A 17490-nucleotide genomic window follows, 5' to 3' on the forward strand; every position below is an offset into this window, starting at 1 on the left:
ATTTGCCTCTTAAATTGATAGGAATTACTTATTTCATTAAACACTCTCAGCTGTATTTTATATTGGGCCATTGGAGTGTTAGTAAGCTGACAATTATTTAACAGGGGAAATCATCATTAAACCGAATGATTTCTCTTGCTTTCCTATAGACTGGGCGTTCGAGTGCTGTTCCTTGTCAATAAAAATAAGTAGATGGCACTAGGATTATCGTTCAGGATGACACTGAACCCTTCATGTGGATTTATGATCACAAATTTCAGAGTTGTCTACTGAATGCGCTTATTTGGCAGTAATATATAAATAACCATACAAATTAGATTCAGATTGTTCAGAGCATGAATATTAGTGTCAGGAATGGTGCAATCCACAGACGTGAAAACGGTAATGGATTTTAAAAACCACTTAATCTTGAGATGTGCCACCATTTGCTAAAATATTTCTGCATTTCTGTCTCAGTAGAAGCTTGCCAAACTGTTACATTTGATTGTGTTTAAAAAGTGTAAATAAATACGCAGTTCAATTTACCATGAAACAAATAATCATTTGCCTTTTCAGTGTAGTTAGTTTACTTCTAAACAAATCAACTTGCCACATGAAACAAGCAAAGCGTCAAGGGCCTATTTCTTCTCATTTGGATTTCTATCTCTGTGCATCAGAATGTCCCTGTAGATTTACTGGAGTAGTTTAGGCAGTAAATTATAGTCAGTCTTCTAGAAGACATTTTGGGTTGTATTCATTTTCCTTTATCCATTTTATAGGACCTCGAAGAAAACCAAATATTTTCTATATTTCATAGGATGAATAATAGAAGCGTAGAATGGTTTGGGTTGGAAGGGACCTTAAAGATCATGCAGTTCTAAGTTCCTGCCATGGGCAGGGACACCTCTCACTGCATCAGGTTTCTCAAAGCCCCATCCAACCTGGCCTTGGACACCTCCAGGGATGGGGCACCTATGACTTCTCTGGGCAACCTGGGCCAGGGCCTCCCTACCCTCATAGTAAAAAATTTCTTCCTAGTATCTAAGCTAAATGTCTCCGCTTTCAACTGAAAACCATTCCCCCTTGTCTTGTCTCTGCACTCCCTGATAAAGAGCCCCTCCCTAGCTTTCCTGTAGGTCCCTTTTAATATTTTGCCATATTTTGTTTAGATTGTATTTTTTTCATGCTTACTTTTTCAGTAACCATGCCAAGCGCACGTGTGACACCATGCAGGTAAGAGATTTTGACCTGTGCCCACACGTCTGCTTGCTGGTAATCTTGGCAGTGTGGAGCAGATCTCCATCTCTGAGAGCTTCCATAGATGTGCACGAACTGTCTTCAAGGGAAACTCAGTACTTTGCATACCTCGGTAGTTAATTCTTGAAATCGGAAAAATAAAAATCTTACTCTACAGAGTAATCTTGCACCTCTGTTTTGAAAATCAGGTCTTCTGGACTTCCAGAATATTTATGAGTGTCAAAAAGTCTTCATATTTGTGGCAACAGCAGTAATGGTAGAAGCTTATGGCAGCCAAAACCCCAAAACACTAGAAGATTCCAGAAGATTTTTTTTTTCCTGTTCTTTCCTTGTAAAAAATATCAAGTTGTGTAGTTTAAACTGCTAGAATTGTTTATGAGAGGCCTTTATACTTAGTTTAAATCCTATATTGTGTGTTACCCACACATCTCCAATTGTATGCTGAGTAACTTCCTCTTCACTCCAAAGGCAACAGTGATTATAATGTTTGTCATGCAGGTGCAATTTAAAGTCTCTGTATGGGCAATTTAACTTTACCCTTTGATAATGTATATTTTGAATCACCAGTTCAGGAAACACTGTAAATTACTGTTTTCATTTAAGAAAATAGGTATATGAAATAATAGGGCAAGACATATACAAGTTACCAGGCAAGTCTGTGCCTGCTAGTCATTAGTTAACAATTCTCTGGGCAGTTCTGAAGTTGTTGGGGTTTTTTTTCTGTTTGCATGTAGTTTTTGTTTTTAAATAGACAAAGATTTTGGTAGAGCCATAGCAGCTTTGTAGAGCCAACTAGACCTACATCTGTGGAAAAAAGTAGTGACTAGTTTGTGCAAAAGGTACTTTTACAATGTCATATGATATTTGTGAGCCCTCCTATATCAGGGGAAATCAACTGGCTTTTTAATCTTTAAATTATATTCAAAATCTAGCTTAGACATCATCTAATATTTTTGAAACGTAATCTGAGATGTCTCTCAATTCAAACCACAGCTACTTAAGCAGGGCTAAAAAAATTTTACTATAAACACACGTTGGCTGACGTGCTGTGGTAGAATGGCATTTTCCAGTCTGGATAACTTCTCTGGCCTCCCAGTCATTGTCCTGCTAACCAGGTGCCACTGTCAAAAAGGAAAAGTCCAAGCCTGAAGAGACATCTGATATGATTTGCTTTGTGCTGATTACTGTATCTCCTCTGTTATTCATTGTGAGCAGTTTATCATAGAATCGAGCACCCGCATCTGTGGAGACCCACTTAGGCCAAACTCTCGGCTCAGATTTATTAAGGGCTATCAACCTTGACTCTTAAGGTTTGTGGGATTTCTGAGCTTGGCTTCTCTGCAAAAATTTTGCGGTCCATTTTAAAACCCAGCGATTTGAAATTCTCCATTATCTTATGCCCTCATAAGCGTGGGTGGCTGGACTAGAAAGCTTAGAAGCGTTGTCAAATTCCTTATCAGGCGAAGTACTTTTTTCATCCTACGTTCTATATACTCAAAGCTTTTGGATGTTTGTAACATTTCTAATATGCAGTTAGTAAGGTACTCTTATCAGAGCATCAGTTGAGAAAGCATTCCTTGATTGATAATGAAAGAGGAGTGGCATAAGGGTTGTAGGGTTTTCTATCTGAAACGAAGTTGTTGCCACCCTCGTCCGTGTCGCCAGCATTGCAAGCCTTCAGCACACACAGGAATGGTGAGGATATATTTTCAGTTTAAATCTTTAATTCTAAACTTTGCTCTGAGTAGGTATGTTTATAGTGACACCAAATTGTGCCGAAGTCAGTCAGGCTCTACATGGTAGCAGTATTTTGCTAGCATGGGGTCAGGTTGCAGGCCTGGAGCTGAGACTTTATTTCGCCCTTTTTGTATGAGAGAACCTCTAGCTGCTTTTTTTTCATATACTTGAACTGCTTCAGCTCTCAGAAATGTTGTTATTGGAATATATGTTATTTTTATAAATTGCATCAAAAGTATATCATTCTCTATCATCATTTATTTGAAATAAACCCAACAAACAACTGAGTAGCTCGGTTTGACTGTGCTATAAACATTTCATTCATTCATTTAAAAAATGTGATAAGTGAGAGAAATGTGGGTTGGAAAAGAAGCCAGCAGCCTGGAAAGCACATGATAGGAGTCGGGAAACAGCACGACGGATATCTGCACTTCAGTTGAATGCTTAAAGTTTGTTCCAGGCCATTAGGGTTGAACGTTTACAACCAACAGTTATGTAACACATATTTGAGTGCAGAGTGTGCAATATTTTCCATTTACCGTACCCTGGTGCTGGTAGGTTTGTTTTCTTTCTCTAAAAAAAATAGGAAAGATCAAATTTGACAGATAGGAAATATAATCCAAAAGTAACAACTACTCTTAATCCAGACTACTCAATGTCATTAACACAGGTTTGCACTCCAAAAATACGCTGAAAGGCTTAGAGGGAGATGGTTGAATTTACAGAGAAGCTCAGACATCAGAGTCGCAGTGGGGGCTATCTGAGCTGAGTACCATGGAAATCCAGACTACTTTTCCACATCTTTGTGCATGCGTCTAGGTTGCTGATTTGAAAATATTGCCCTCGGTTTATTCCACTTCAAGCTGCTCACAGTGAAATTCTTCCATGCTTTGTAGGATTAATCTCTGTGGGCAAACCAACTCGTAGCTAAAAGTTCTTTTCTATCGCCTCCTAAAAATGATTGATACAAATATGTATGTGCAGGAGTGACATATGGTAGCACAACAACGAGAGATCTTTCTAGTCATAATTTGAATGTGAGTCCCACAGTTATCACTGTAACTTTACACAATATTATTGAAGAGTTCCCATGGTTTCTTTACAGAAACAAATGAAAAAACACACAGATAGATTTCCACCACCACGCCCCCACCACTGCCTTGAATGAGGCTGTCAAAGCTTCTAACGATGAAATTAAAGATGAATCTCATCAGCCTTTTAAATATTTATAGGATAAAAATCCTGCCTGAGCCATGTGTTTATCATGACCACGTAGTCTACTGCACAGCATCTGTTGTCATGAGCATGGGTGGAATAGCAGCATATTTTTGTAAAATAAAAAGAATGTAAATTGTTTCTAAAAGACACCATAAAGATTAATAATTCTTACTTATGAACAAGCATGGTTTAAAACAAAGCACAATAATGCGGTATTTCTGTGAAAAAAAAAACTAGAAAAAAACCAGCGTTGCTTTAGAACAAGTTGAATTGCTTTTAATATTGATGCCATGCCATCCCCAAATTACAAATAAATATCTTCCATTCTGCGAGATAACAGGAAGCTTTTCTCTATTTTTTTGTTTGTTTGTTTCCTCATGTGTAGTCTTTTCCTGGAAGTATTTTTCTGTGTTGCTTGTCATTCATTTTGTTCCCTCAAATGATTTGCAACCTTTATGACACTCTGAAGAAGGGGAAAATAGATCTGAAAATCAGAGATTTCTGAATGCTATTATTATCAGGAAGTTTTTTATCAACACGTTTTCTTAAAATTGGGTGTCTGGGACTATGTAGTAGCTGCTTCTTAGTAGGGAAGCCTCAGGTCAGTGTTCAGTTTACATCCTGCCCAAAAAATAACACCAGTGGACAAGGAAATGGATTACCTCTCCTGCATGGAAACACAGAGACTAAGCTGCTTAACAGAAGGATTGGTTTCCTTTAATAGCAGAAATTATCGTCAAATAGCAGAGAGCAAACAACTTAAAGGTTAAGTTTGTTTAGCTGGACAAGACACATCTCTTGAGTGTTTGCAAAGGAATTAACTTAGCTTTGCCTGGTATGGATCCAGCTATGTTATGTTAGGAAAGGAAAGTTGAAGCCAGCACCGTTTCAGAAGCATGTTCAGCCTACCACGTACAGATTTTGCACCTTATGATTCAGGTAGTTTTAGTGAAGTAATGACCTGCATCCAGCAAGGAAATGAGTGACATACAGAAGGATGTGATCTTTAAGTTGGTCAGCAAAGTGGTGGTCTTAATTCAAGAGATATAGCAGCTTCATGACTGTAGAGACCAGGAAGAAAAAAAAGTATAACTCTGTCTTGCTGCTGCTGTGCCTGTTTTCATCAGTGTGGGAGATGCTTTCGAGTCCCCAAGCGGACAGACTAGAGAGGCCCCACAACAAAGTCCACTGCTGCAGGAAGGAATAACCATCTTTCTTCCATCCCTTTCCCCCAGGCCACCAACACTGCTTGTCCTATCGTTCCTGCCCTTTCTCCATGTCTTGGAACATCTTCCTTCTTTCCAGGGAGGTTTGTCCCTCTCTCAGTTGCCTCACCAATACTTTGCCACCCTAGCTGTTCAAAGACTAGAAGATGAAAGGAAGAGGAAGAAGCACAGGGTGTGGAAAGAGGGCAGTGCATCAAGGGTGGTGTTAGTTCCTACTGCCCTGAGTATATCTTCTAATTCTTCCTCCTAACAGGAGGAAGTAATTCTTATAATAAGAAAAAGAGCTAACATTTTTGAAATTAGGTTGGTTTCTTTGGTTTTTTTTTAAACACAGTCTGTGGAAGAAATTATGATAACAATAATATGTATATCGTAACTTTTATATATAAAAGCGAAAGGAAGAGATTCAAATTGGAAGGAAAAAAAACAGGTGAGAAGGTAGTTTGCTGGCTCTTTCAGAACAGGTGGTGTAGTCTGTACGTGGCTTTGGACAGCACATTCTGCTCAGATTGCATTTCTCTTCAGTATTCGCTGCTCAGCCACGAGAGAAAGACCCTCCTGCAGAAGATTGTTCAGTTCACCAAAACCAAGCTCCACCCTTCGTAAGCACAACCTTAGCAAATATAGTTATGAATGCAGCATTACTTCAATTCCAAGTCTTTTCCTATTTTGTTCCATAATAAAAAATTAATTTTCAAGCAATGCATTAATAAATACTTGCATTTGTGAGCAAATATTTACTGTTTCCAAGTAAAACATGGAAAAAACATTATTTTTTCCATATAAATTTGTGGTGTTTGTGCACATGTTTTTATCTGGGCTGATACGGAAATAGGTTAGAAAGGAACAGATAAACTGTGTGCAACGTGAAAAAAACTTTGTGGATTGCTCTGACTCAAAATACAGACTTTCTTGCAGATTCACTGTCTGGTATTATTTTTTCATTAACAAAATAGTTTGGCATGACTAGATTTTCTTCCTCCTTTTCTCTGTACCCCTTTCAAGTATTAAATTTCTTCTTTCCTCACCTTCCCCACGAAGAAGCAGTTTTTGTTCAGGTCTGTTTTAAGACTCTGCATCTACACATCAAATAAACCAAACTAGTTCCTCAGTGGATGAAAGGTGGAAGAGAAATTATTAATAAGGTTCTTATTGACTCAGTGTGGCTTCAACGTAACAAGAACCCCAACAGTTTATTACATTTTTTTATATGGAGATATATGCAAGGCTTTTTCTGTACTGTCACTATTAAATGATGATAATGATACTGATGTAAAGGAAAATAGTTCAAAAAATTTACATTGCTTAGCACAAAAAGCGTTTTATTCTAGAAACACGAAACATTGTGTATAAATATTAAAGCTAGGCTATTAAATGATCTTTTGATTGCTACACCAGCCGTAGAGTTCAATAAAAGCCCTTCCTCTGTCACGGAGGGTTGGCTCCCCTGTTGCCAGGGACACAAAGGACAGCCTAAGGCAGCAGGTGTTCAGAAATGCTTATTGTAATATAAACTTTAGAGACTCGCAGTGGAACTCTCTTTAAAGACAAGACTACTTTCATTACTTTGTCAGCCACTTTCTTTATTTCTCACTGCAGTCACGGAAGCTGCTTTGCTATAAGTTTTTCTCTCTTACAACTGCATGGTGGTATATGCAATGAAACGTTTTGGTGGAATATTTCAGTGAAAGCCTTTGCTCTGACTGTGTGTATATACCTTTTGTTTTCTGTGAACGTTCATTTTCTGAGACGTGCTGGCATGAACGTTCGCTCAAAATGAATTTCAAAGATGCGTGTGCATGTCACCATGGAAACCGAAAGTTGAACTCAAGCAGAAGACCTGCTGCTGGGATGATTGTGTGCTTTATCCAGTTTGGGCGTGGAAGCGGTGCCATGTGAATTATCTGAATAATCACAGAACAACTGCAGTGGCTGTGACTGGCAGAAACTTCCTTGCTATTGATCATAAGGAATTAGAATTCCTTATGACTGTGAAATGATCTTAAATTACAGCAGGTGAAGGAAGGCTAATTTGCGTATGCGCTTTCTGTTGGCAGAAAAGAAAGCTAAATTGGACATAATTTTTTTCCCCCCTTAATTATTTGGTTAACTCAATCTCTGTCTTCAATCCTCTGTCTTCACTTGTTGGTAAGTTAATCCTTTGCCTGTGACCTCACTATTGAATGATTGGTCCTTACCACATACTTGGCTTTACAACTTAATTTCAAGGTTATGTTTGAGAATTGTGGAAGGGAAAAAATTGCTTCACATGTGGAAGATAATGTTTTCTTTTGAATTTACCTCTAGCATGGTGGATGAGAGAGACTAGTTGCTTCACTTTGCAAGATCTTTGTTAAGATATTATGATGTGCTATGGAAAGAAAAATGCTGCAGAAAGGCAGAAGTTTCATCTTTTTATGCCTCTTTAGATGATAGTCATGTTCTGTTGAAGGCACCGTACGGTCAGGCACTTCACAAACGTCTGTAATAGATACACAGTTGTGGATTTGTAAGAATATTCAGTGTTTAGTGAACTGAACCATTGTAATTAGTCAATATCTTTCATATAATTCTTAAAGTAGAAAAGTTTTCTGGACTTAAACTAGTATATTCCTCTTTGCAGTTCCTTGTAGTCCCAATTTCCATCAATCCATGCATATACTGCGTTCCCCAAATTACGACATCTAGCAAAAATTTTTGTATCACTTAATTCCTACAAACCTTTATAGGTTTTGACTGATCAGTCAGTTAGAGAAATGATAGGAGAAGCTCCCAGTTTTTCCTGCCTTCCTCTCCCCTATTTCTTTAGGGGAGCAATAGCCTATACTGTACAGCCCTTATGCCACCCCAGAGAAGTGAGTGAAGGAAGAAATGAAATGGGAAGTGTGCCCACCTTTTATGACGTGTCACCTTTAAGTCTATATGGTATTAATACACGCTTTCTCACAGGCTTTAGTATTCACCCGGGGGCCACAAAAAGAGGCTATCACTAAAGGATCTGAAGTCAGGCACACTGCAGGTACAACAGAAAAATGATAAATCCCTTCTCATTAAAAGATAAATTAATCGTTTAGCATCTAGTTAATTGTTTGAACACTTTATGACCTTCAGCTCATTTTCTGAGCTAGTTTTAAACCGACAATAAATATAAGTTTCAGACTGCACAAACCCCATATTGTACCTATTTCTGGGAATAAAATAATTTTTTTCCTGTCCTTTAGGATTTGATTTATCCAAAGCTGTTTGGAGAAATTAATGCAGTACAATTTTGGTATTATTGTCTGTTAAAGATTTTCCCTCCTTTCCTTTTATTGGCCCCATTTCTCCCACACACAAATCCACAAAGCCACAGATGCTCCATTACAATGATGTCAGCCTTGCTACATGCTCCAGCTGTTTGGTAGGTACATTTATAAAGTTCAGCCCTTTACGTTATGCCATAAATGTATATTCTGTGTATAAACATAAAGCTAACATATTGCAGATCACTCTAAGTGTAATTTTAATGGAGGTTCAGTAAGCTTAAAAAATACTGAGAAGTGTTTAATCTTTCCGTTGGCAACATTTTTATAGTAGGTTTTCCAATTTTTTTTTTCCTGAAGTTAGGTTTGAATACTCCCTGCCCCCTCCACTATTTCATCTTCTGTGATCTTTGGAAAAAGCAGGGAGTTATTATAGTAAGACAATACATATTTTAAATAAAGACGTCTGAGGAAAAACATATTTCTTTCCACTTCTTCTTGGTGTTCAAACCCTCACTTAACTTTCTGTATGTTTACCAGCATACCACACTGAATTCCTGGAACTGACAGATTTCAGTTCTATTCGATACAGCGGATATTCTGTTCATAGGATATATAAATTCCAACAGATTGTTTTAAATATGCATAAAGAATTGGGTCTGTGCCCTACAGACTTTGTTTTATTGTGTCCTGAATTTCAAAGAAAAGGCTAAACAGTGTGTATTTGGCTCTGCGTCCTCCCCCTTTTCGCTTTGGTATGTGCTTAAGATTTCAGCTTATTGTAACTATGTGGATCATTGAATTGAGTCCACAGGATCCTTCCCTGGTTTCCCCTGAGTGCTTTCCTTCTTACAAACAATGTCTTTATTTCTCACTCTCCTTTTGAGGTGCCTACTTTGTCTTAATTTGAATGTGGTGTTGAGTTATCACCGTATTTGTACCGTGTAGTCATAATTATTCTAAAATAAATCTCCTTGCTTAGGAAGATTCTGGGGCTTAATCTCTGTTTTGTTGGCTCAGTAATAAAATGACTCTCAAGAGTACAGATGAAAGCTGAGATCTTTCGTAGTAGCTCATGTTGCTTCAAGCAAGACCAAAAGCAAGTAGAGGCCCTAACGTGATTGTAGTCTCAAGGTTGGGACCATGAGTTTATCACTGTGTGGCTGCAGGAGAACGTCCATTATTTTTGCAGGTCGGTTTCATGTGTACTTAGAAATTCTAGATCATAAATACGCAGCTAGGTATTCATAATAGAGCAAAGATTCAGTATTGACATCTGAAAAAGAAAAATCTGATAAACTGCTTGGTAATTCACTTGTGTTCCAGCCTCCACAGTAACGTATCAGCAGGATAAGCCTATCTGTTCTGCGTCACTGTGTACCTTTCATCAAGATGTATATATCAAAATGGACAACCGTATTCTGTGAACTGAGGGAAGCGTTGCCTAAGGCCCTCTGCTTCTACAAGATGTGGAGATAAAGAGATATATAAAGTCAGTTTTATTTGTGACTATAGTACAGATGTTGTTAACAAAGTTCAAAAAACCCTAGCAAAATCTGTTGCTCAGAAATGTCAATTTCATTTGATTTCCTTTTAATTTGCAGGTCTTTTGTTATCCAGCAAATCCCAAGCAGCAATCTCTTCATGGTGGTAGTAGATAACGAATGCTTCTGTGATTCTGTTCCACCGATTACTATGGCACCTATAGAAATAAGGTATATCCTTTGGTTTGCAAAGTTGTCAGAAAGAGATTCAAGAAGCAAATGTTCAAAAATGTCTTGTTACATAAGATTTGCATTACACGACTTAAGAATGCATCATTACCTATTATGAAGCACTGGGATTGTTTAAAATTAAGGCAGCTGAGAATGGTCCCAAGTAGGTAATTTCCTTATGAGAAAGGAGCTCCTCATACTGTAGCTTATAACACTCTTTACAACATAGATATCTTTCTGGTTTAGGGTTGGACTGAAGTATTGAAAATATTTCAGAATCCTGCGTTCCAAAAATATAAAAATGTAGCAAAATAAATATATCACTTGATTTTTAGTTGTCCCACTTTTTACCTTGTGTTGTTCTGTACCTCAGGATTTGTTTTCTCACTTAAGTTGGAATTTATCAAAAGTAGCCTGCAGTGTCCTTTTATTGCAGACTGATTGGGGAAAGACAAGTTAGCAGTGTAAGTGCCAATGATACTGCCTAAACTGAGGAGAAAGCACTAGAATTATCTTCTTTTTCTTGTGTTCGCCACACATATCGCCTTGGGTTTCTGATGGGGAGGAAGGAAGGAGCTGAGAGATTTCACTATATTCATTTCAAAATACAAAAACTCAGGACATTAAAATGCAATGCTTCCATGATCTCTCCTTAACCACCTTGTACATAATGAATCCCTTAAATGCGAACGCTTAAAATCTCAAAAGATAAGAAGACGCCCTGAATCTTGTCATGGATTTCACCCTGAAGTAAGTTTCTACCTACTTTCCTTCCATTTTGGCTTTGGTAGATGTTTTATTTCTTAAAACAAAACAAAAAAAAAATAGGTAAACTATTTTCTAGATAAAACATGAGGAAATAGTCAGTCAGAGCACAGTAATTGGGGAAAGTGAGTGACTTTGTGAATGCTGCAAATCTTTTTAGTACTTCCTTAGACAATGTCTTGACTCACTGCTTTTGTAGACTGCTTTGTATCATATAAGAGAACATGGTATGACATGAGCAGAGATGGCAGCCAGGAATATCTGAGAACTCACTTTGGCTCAAGCACTGAGCCCAAGATTCCTCATTAGAGATGAGGAGCTTTGTCCTGTCAATGTTGTTTTCAGTAACTACTTTCAGTATCTCAACTGTCATGCTACAGTCATTCCGCTTACATAGTATTGCTGGCGAGGGATCGCTACACGTTTACATTCTGTGCTCTGCACAGTACTCTTATTTTTATAGTGCCAAGGAGATCTGATAGAGAACAGGATGTGATTACACTGGCTTGTACAGCATGTGTTCATAGACATCCATTTACTCAAGTAACATTCCTTTGATGGTGTAATGCAATGCAGAACGAGACCTAAAATATGGCGTGGAGGGGACTGTGTAATGCTTGTAGATCATTTTCACTTTCGGTCTATAATCTAAACTTTTCAAGTGAAAATGTATACCTGTATTACTTCCTGAGTGTATTTAGTTCATGGGTTTTGTTGTTTGCACCAGTGCTCTTCTGCCTATGCAGTTTGATAAATACTCATGATTGAGTGTAATGACTTTTATTTATTTTAGTTTGGATTTTTTTTTTCCTTTAGGAAAATGCAAGAGAATGTGGTGGTGTCTCAGGCCTTAGTGCTAAACCTCCTCTTGTTCTTCTTCCTCTGCTATTGAAGATTTTCTCAAGGTGACGTTGACTGATGTGTTCAATTGGCATGCTAATACATGGATAAACTGTGAACTGGGAAATGGTGCAACATAAAGGACGTGAAATATAGTCAGAGCATCAGCATTTCATGATTTTAAACTGTTGGTGATATAAATTCTTAAAGATCTGTTGAAAAAAGATTTATCTTTTTACTTTGCAAGTCATGCAGATGTGAATTTGGCATATGGTAGTCATGATTCATCAAAAAAGGTCTCGGTAGATAGAGGTGACCATTGCTTTGTCCCATTGAAAACAATTTAAAACTGTGTACTTTTTCAATAAAGTATATTAAAATCACAGTTTCAGAGTGTATTTTAAGTGCAATAATGTATTTGTTCCACTAATCAATGATGGGAAGCGAATAAAATAAGTGGAAGATGTTTTCTTATGTTTTTAGCCTATTTCTGAAAAGATTCAGAGAAGAAAGTGTGGAATTAGCTTTTATAATAAGGCAGAATAGCTTTTATTGACAGGTCAAGGAAACACATGTGCATGTATGAAGCTGAGCAGGTAATATGCTGTACTGATTTATAGGGAAGGTTTGGTTTCTGGAAATAGCCATAAAACATCTCAGCCACATTTAGAAAGTGAGCTAAAGCCCTGATTAAAGCCTTTTCCCTAACTTGGGCAAGCTTTAGATCAGATTGGTTGATTTGGTCGCAGATGGCAAAATTAAATACATTTGATCGGTTACAATTTGTGGGAAGATCCGTAAAATAACCTCTATAAAAAGATGAGACTGCTCTGTTAGTGTTGTGCTCTACAGATGTCATGTCAGCTAGGAGAAGCTCTTTACAAAGAAATTCATAAGCAGAGAGTATTTAGCTTACATCTGTGTCAGCAGAACTCATTAAAGTTTTCACTGAGAATTCATTGAGGCTTATCCTCAGCGGGCAAATATCAAGACTAATATTTTTCTGTTCTAGGCCATACGTTCTGCTTTGTGAGGGAAATGAGAAGATTTGATTTTTGAGTCTTTTAAAACCCTGTACAAAGAGGGATATTTATCCTGCCCCTGGTATAATGAGTATATTCCTCTTGTAATTGGCAATAACATCCCTGTTGTGGATATGTTTACTGAGCATCTTGCTCTTTGAAGTATGTTAATATCTCAGTTTATCTTTGGAGTTTTATGTGAAGTAGAATGCTATCAAGAGAATAACATGACCTTCTAACAATATAATACATCAGGTGCAAAATAAAATGCCACTATTCTAAATCTGATCTTTGAAGATTGCAGTTTCCTGATGGAGAGTAAGTATGCTTTTAGCATTAGATAAACACTAAGCAGATTTGCTATGTATCCTAGGTGATAATAGGGATCTAAGCCACTGAGAGGGGCTTTGTTTTAAGGAACACTATCCAGCTTGTAAGAGGAGGAACTAGTAAAATAAAATTTCCACTTCAGTGCTTTAACCGGTTCAAATGCACTGGTACTTCCTCTGGTTCTGAAACCATACAGATCTTTGTCTGCACTCATGATTTTCTTTTCCTCACCTTTTTATGGTTAAGAGGGTTTTCCTACACCCTTCTCTGCCCTTCCTTGTTGGTCTAAAAATCACTCACTATAGGAATAATTTTCCAGCTGACACTCAGTCCATCTGTTGTCCTAGTGACATGCTCTGTTTACTAAACTAATTGGGAATTCAAGGCATTTTCTATACTTGGACTGACACAGATATCCTGTGGTTCTTTGCTTGGTTTTTCTCTGAGCACCATTCCCCCCGACCCTCCATCATTCTCCCCCAAATTAATCTCAATACTTTATAAATAAAATATTTTAGTTTCTGATGTTCTGTGTGAGTTCCCAGAATGCACAACACTACAGCCTCATAATGCTTTTGTATGTCTGACGTTTGATTTTTCTCAGTGCAACTTAAATGGGAAATATTTATAAACCAGTACAATCCAGATGATTTTTCCTTGTTAGTAGAAAGTGAAAAGAAAGATCTTTCTCATTAGAGCCATTGAAAAACTCTGCATACAAATGCCTGTCCTGTCCGATGTCTGAATCGTCATTGCTCTCTCAAAGAAAAGAAATACGTTAAAGGAAGACGTGTGTTTTTACTGAACCAAGATGAAAATGCCTAATAATAATTCATTGTTAATTTTGTAAAGAGGTGGACATTTTTGTAATTACAGAGGAGCCAGGGAGTAATAAGAGAGATTAAAATATGACAGTCTAAGTTAATATTGTGAAAGAGATTAAAATATGGGTATGTAAATGAATATTACTCAGAGAAATGTGACAGTTCATTTTCACACATTAAGACGAAGTTATAATGACAGAATGTGTTACTGTACACAAACAAGTTACTGTGTAAAACTGAATATTCCAAGTTGCTAAGTGTAAAAAAAAAAAATTGAGTTGCCATTTCTTTGCAAATGAACGCATCTTTTTAATTTTGTATTTATTCCTTTAGAAGTCTCTGATGCAGTGTGCATTCAGGTTCACAAAGCCAGTGCTTTAGAAGATGTGGAGACGTTGCCTTGGGTTCACATTTGTGGATCTTTGCCTGTGCAGGTCCTCGTATACAACTGAGTACGTTCAGTCGTTGACATTCATGTTGCATTTTCTGAATTTCAAGCATCGATCATGAGTGTGTGTAACAGATCAACAGTAGGTCAGTGATAATCCTGTGAGCTAATTTGTTTGAACTAATTGGCCGCATCTATCCCAGTAAAGTGAGCGTGTCTGGAAACATTTCTTGGCACTGAGGCCAACTGGCTCAGAGTGGCGTTGTGTGTTTGCTAGTAAGATCTCTTGGTCTCCAAACCGGAGTAGCTGCAGTATGAACAGTCTCTGCCCAAACGTAGAAATGATGATTTTGAGTTTTATAGGACAGAGCTAGCTGACACAGGCTGAAAGCATGCTAAGGGTTATTCCGAACAGCTTACAGAAAAGCTGATCTCATTCCAATGCACAGGAACGTTCCTGATTGTTGTTACGTTTAACAGCCTGTGTGTCATCATTAGCTTTGAAACACCGGGAGAGAGTGAAGATACCGTGAAGCGGGTCTGTGCTGTCATACCGTAACCTGTGGCAGCTCACAGAAGATGTAATGAAATTTCATAATCTCACTAATCACAGGTACTGCTCCTCTCAAATCCTTAAAATATCATGCAAGGCCTGATCCAAAGCCCAATATAGTCAATGGAAAACCATGCATTTATGTAACTATATGCATTTTTAATAAACAGAAGTTTCAGACATCATCTATGTTTTTTTATCTCCCTAAATCCGAGGTCAAATCCAAGGAGGACCAGGACAAGTGTACAATCTGTTTCTACACATCAACAGACATAGCTTAAAATTTCAGCTTCTGCAGGGCCTGGATCCTTTTTTTTTAACTCTCTGTTAATGGCATTGATTTTCAACATATTATCCGCAGCTGCCTTGTCTTCCTTTAATCTTGATACAGCAAAAGCTGTCTGGGGGCTCAGGACTGGCCTTGGACACACCATTTTCTAATGGCTTTGTGTGGGAAAACTGTCTGCCCGTAACTGTCAGTGCCACAAATGCTCTTTTAAAATCCTGTAAGCCAGAGCGCCTCAGGCAGGTTTCTGCAGCTGTGCCATCTCCTCTCCTTGTTTTTGTGACACAGAGACCGCCTGACCCACTGCATTTTGCTGCCGGGGCAACTCTGTGATACGTACGCCAGGCGAAACAGGTGGTTGCCTAGGGCAAGAAGATATTAAAAACAGGAGTGATTGTTTCATTGCCTAAATGGCTTCAAGAAACTGTTTCGGTTTTCTTCTGATAGTGAGAGCCACAGAACAGGGCACTGGCCCTCTTAGCCCTTTGGGTTCAGAAGCAAGATAGAAGTTTGGCTCAGGAATTTTGTAGCTAGAAGACCCCAGTTATTTCCATTTGTCTCCTGAGCCCTTCATAGTCTCCAAGGACTTTTAAATCCTGGCACTTTCTGTGCCCTAGAAATTCCTCCTCATGCGAATTTAATGTAAATGGGTATTCATGAAGGAAGGTTTTCTGAACAATCCATCAAAATTTTGCAAATGTGGAAAATATTATGTTTATTTCATTTTCTGACTTTATTACTATCCCTTGAGCTGTACAAGATGCTTCTTTAGGATGTTTTTTATTTCTCGTCAGAGTTTTTCCCCATAGTTCTGAAGGTTTCCAGTGTGTATTTCGCTGACTTGCTATTCATCTGTTTCACAACAGTGTACTCTCTCTGACAGGTCTATCTCCTACATATCTACTGAGAGAAATAAGTATCTTCAGAAAACCTCACTGGAATTTATCACAATCCAGTCTGAAGAAAAGTTTCTTCTCTCTCATCTTTTCTGTTGGCCATTAGGCTCGGATCATATTGGTTCCACTATAATGATATTCTTGTAATAGCTCCTTGGGAGGATTTGCCTCATCTTAAAGAGGCAATCCTGTGTTTCTTCCCAAGAACACTTTTTGAAATGGACGTTATAACTCTGATATACCGAGTCATAGTGTATTCTTGTGATTCTCTGAGCGGAAGGATAACTTTCCGACTCCTTCAGATGTGTTTTCTTCTCCTTCTTCCCATAGAACTGTGGTCAACAAAGCAAATGCTATTTTTGTTCTTTGCTATTCCAATATAAATTGTTTTAAAAGTCCACAGTTCTCCCTAGCAGATGCTTTGGAGAGTTTCAAAGCACATTCTTAATCTAGGAAGAACCCCTTGTCGTTCATTGGATTAGAGCTGGAACAAGAGACACTTTTGCATTATGATCGAGTTAGATCCAGGTTGAAGACGGTAAAACAAACCTATATTACCCTTCACTAAATAGTGTTAATAAAATGTGTGCAATACAATTGGAAACAAAAAATATACCTTACATTGCATTTATTAAGTACTAGATGACTACTTAATGATCAGTTTTAAGAACGTGAAACTTTGCTTGGACTTTCTAATTGAAACTCAAATGAGTGTAAACAAGGCACGCTCTTTCATTGTGAAGACATTGCATTCCCATGTATGAATATGTTAAATATCTAATTACTGAGGCTTGCTTTAGTTCTGTAATTTTGTAAACAACACCCTTAATTAAACAAACAAAAAAATAATTAAAGGGTGGTAACTAATTTTTTTTAATTATTTTCTCCTAAGTCTGATTGTGGCCTTATTTAAAAGTAGCCAGTAGAGCTGTAAATTGATCTAGTCATCCAAGCGATGAGAGGCTGAAGCTTTAAGGTGACAATTTCCATTTCAACAGTTTTAACAGATTTCATTGCTTGTCATTGTGGCAGAAATAAGCAGATAATTGTGTTTATGCCAAGCTATCCTCTAGCACCTCACCAGGTGTCAAAAGCTCACATCTGTTCTCTGCTTTGCTGCTAATAGTTTCTGGCAGCATATGGGGTGCTTCGTCTATGCAGAGATTTGTAAGTGATTCACCCAAAATTGACAAAACACTATTGAAAAAAAAA

The 17490-nt window shown here is 37.8% G+C and overlaps 1 protein-coding gene across 3 annotated transcripts in view; it reads left to right on the top strand.

The window, feature by feature from the left end:
* CACNA2D3 (calcium voltage-gated channel auxiliary subunit alpha2delta 3) overlaps positions 1-17041 on the top strand; it is a 364238-nt gene extending 347197 nt beyond the window's left edge. For 2 of the 3 annotated variants that reach the window (XM_054076614.1, XM_054076613.1), the window contains 3 exons: positions 10264-10376; positions 11042-11124; positions 11956-17041. In XM_054076614.1, coding sequence (XP_053932589.1) covers positions 10264-10376; positions 11042-11124; positions 11956-12048 — 289 coding nt within the window. In that variant the 3' untranslated portion in view covers positions 12049-17041. The remainder of the gene's footprint in view (positions 1-10263; positions 10377-11041; positions 11125-11955) is intronic. The other variant, XM_009571574.2, reaches the window with a different exon arrangement.
* Positions 17042-17490: the final 449 nt, after the last annotated feature.

Source organism: Cuculus canorus, chromosome 11 (genome assembly GCF_017976375.1).
Source record: "Cuculus canorus isolate bCucCan1 chromosome 11, bCucCan1.pri, whole genome shotgun sequence".
Classification (NCBI taxonomy): domain Eukaryota; kingdom Metazoa; phylum Chordata; class Aves; order Cuculiformes; family Cuculidae; genus Cuculus; species Cuculus canorus.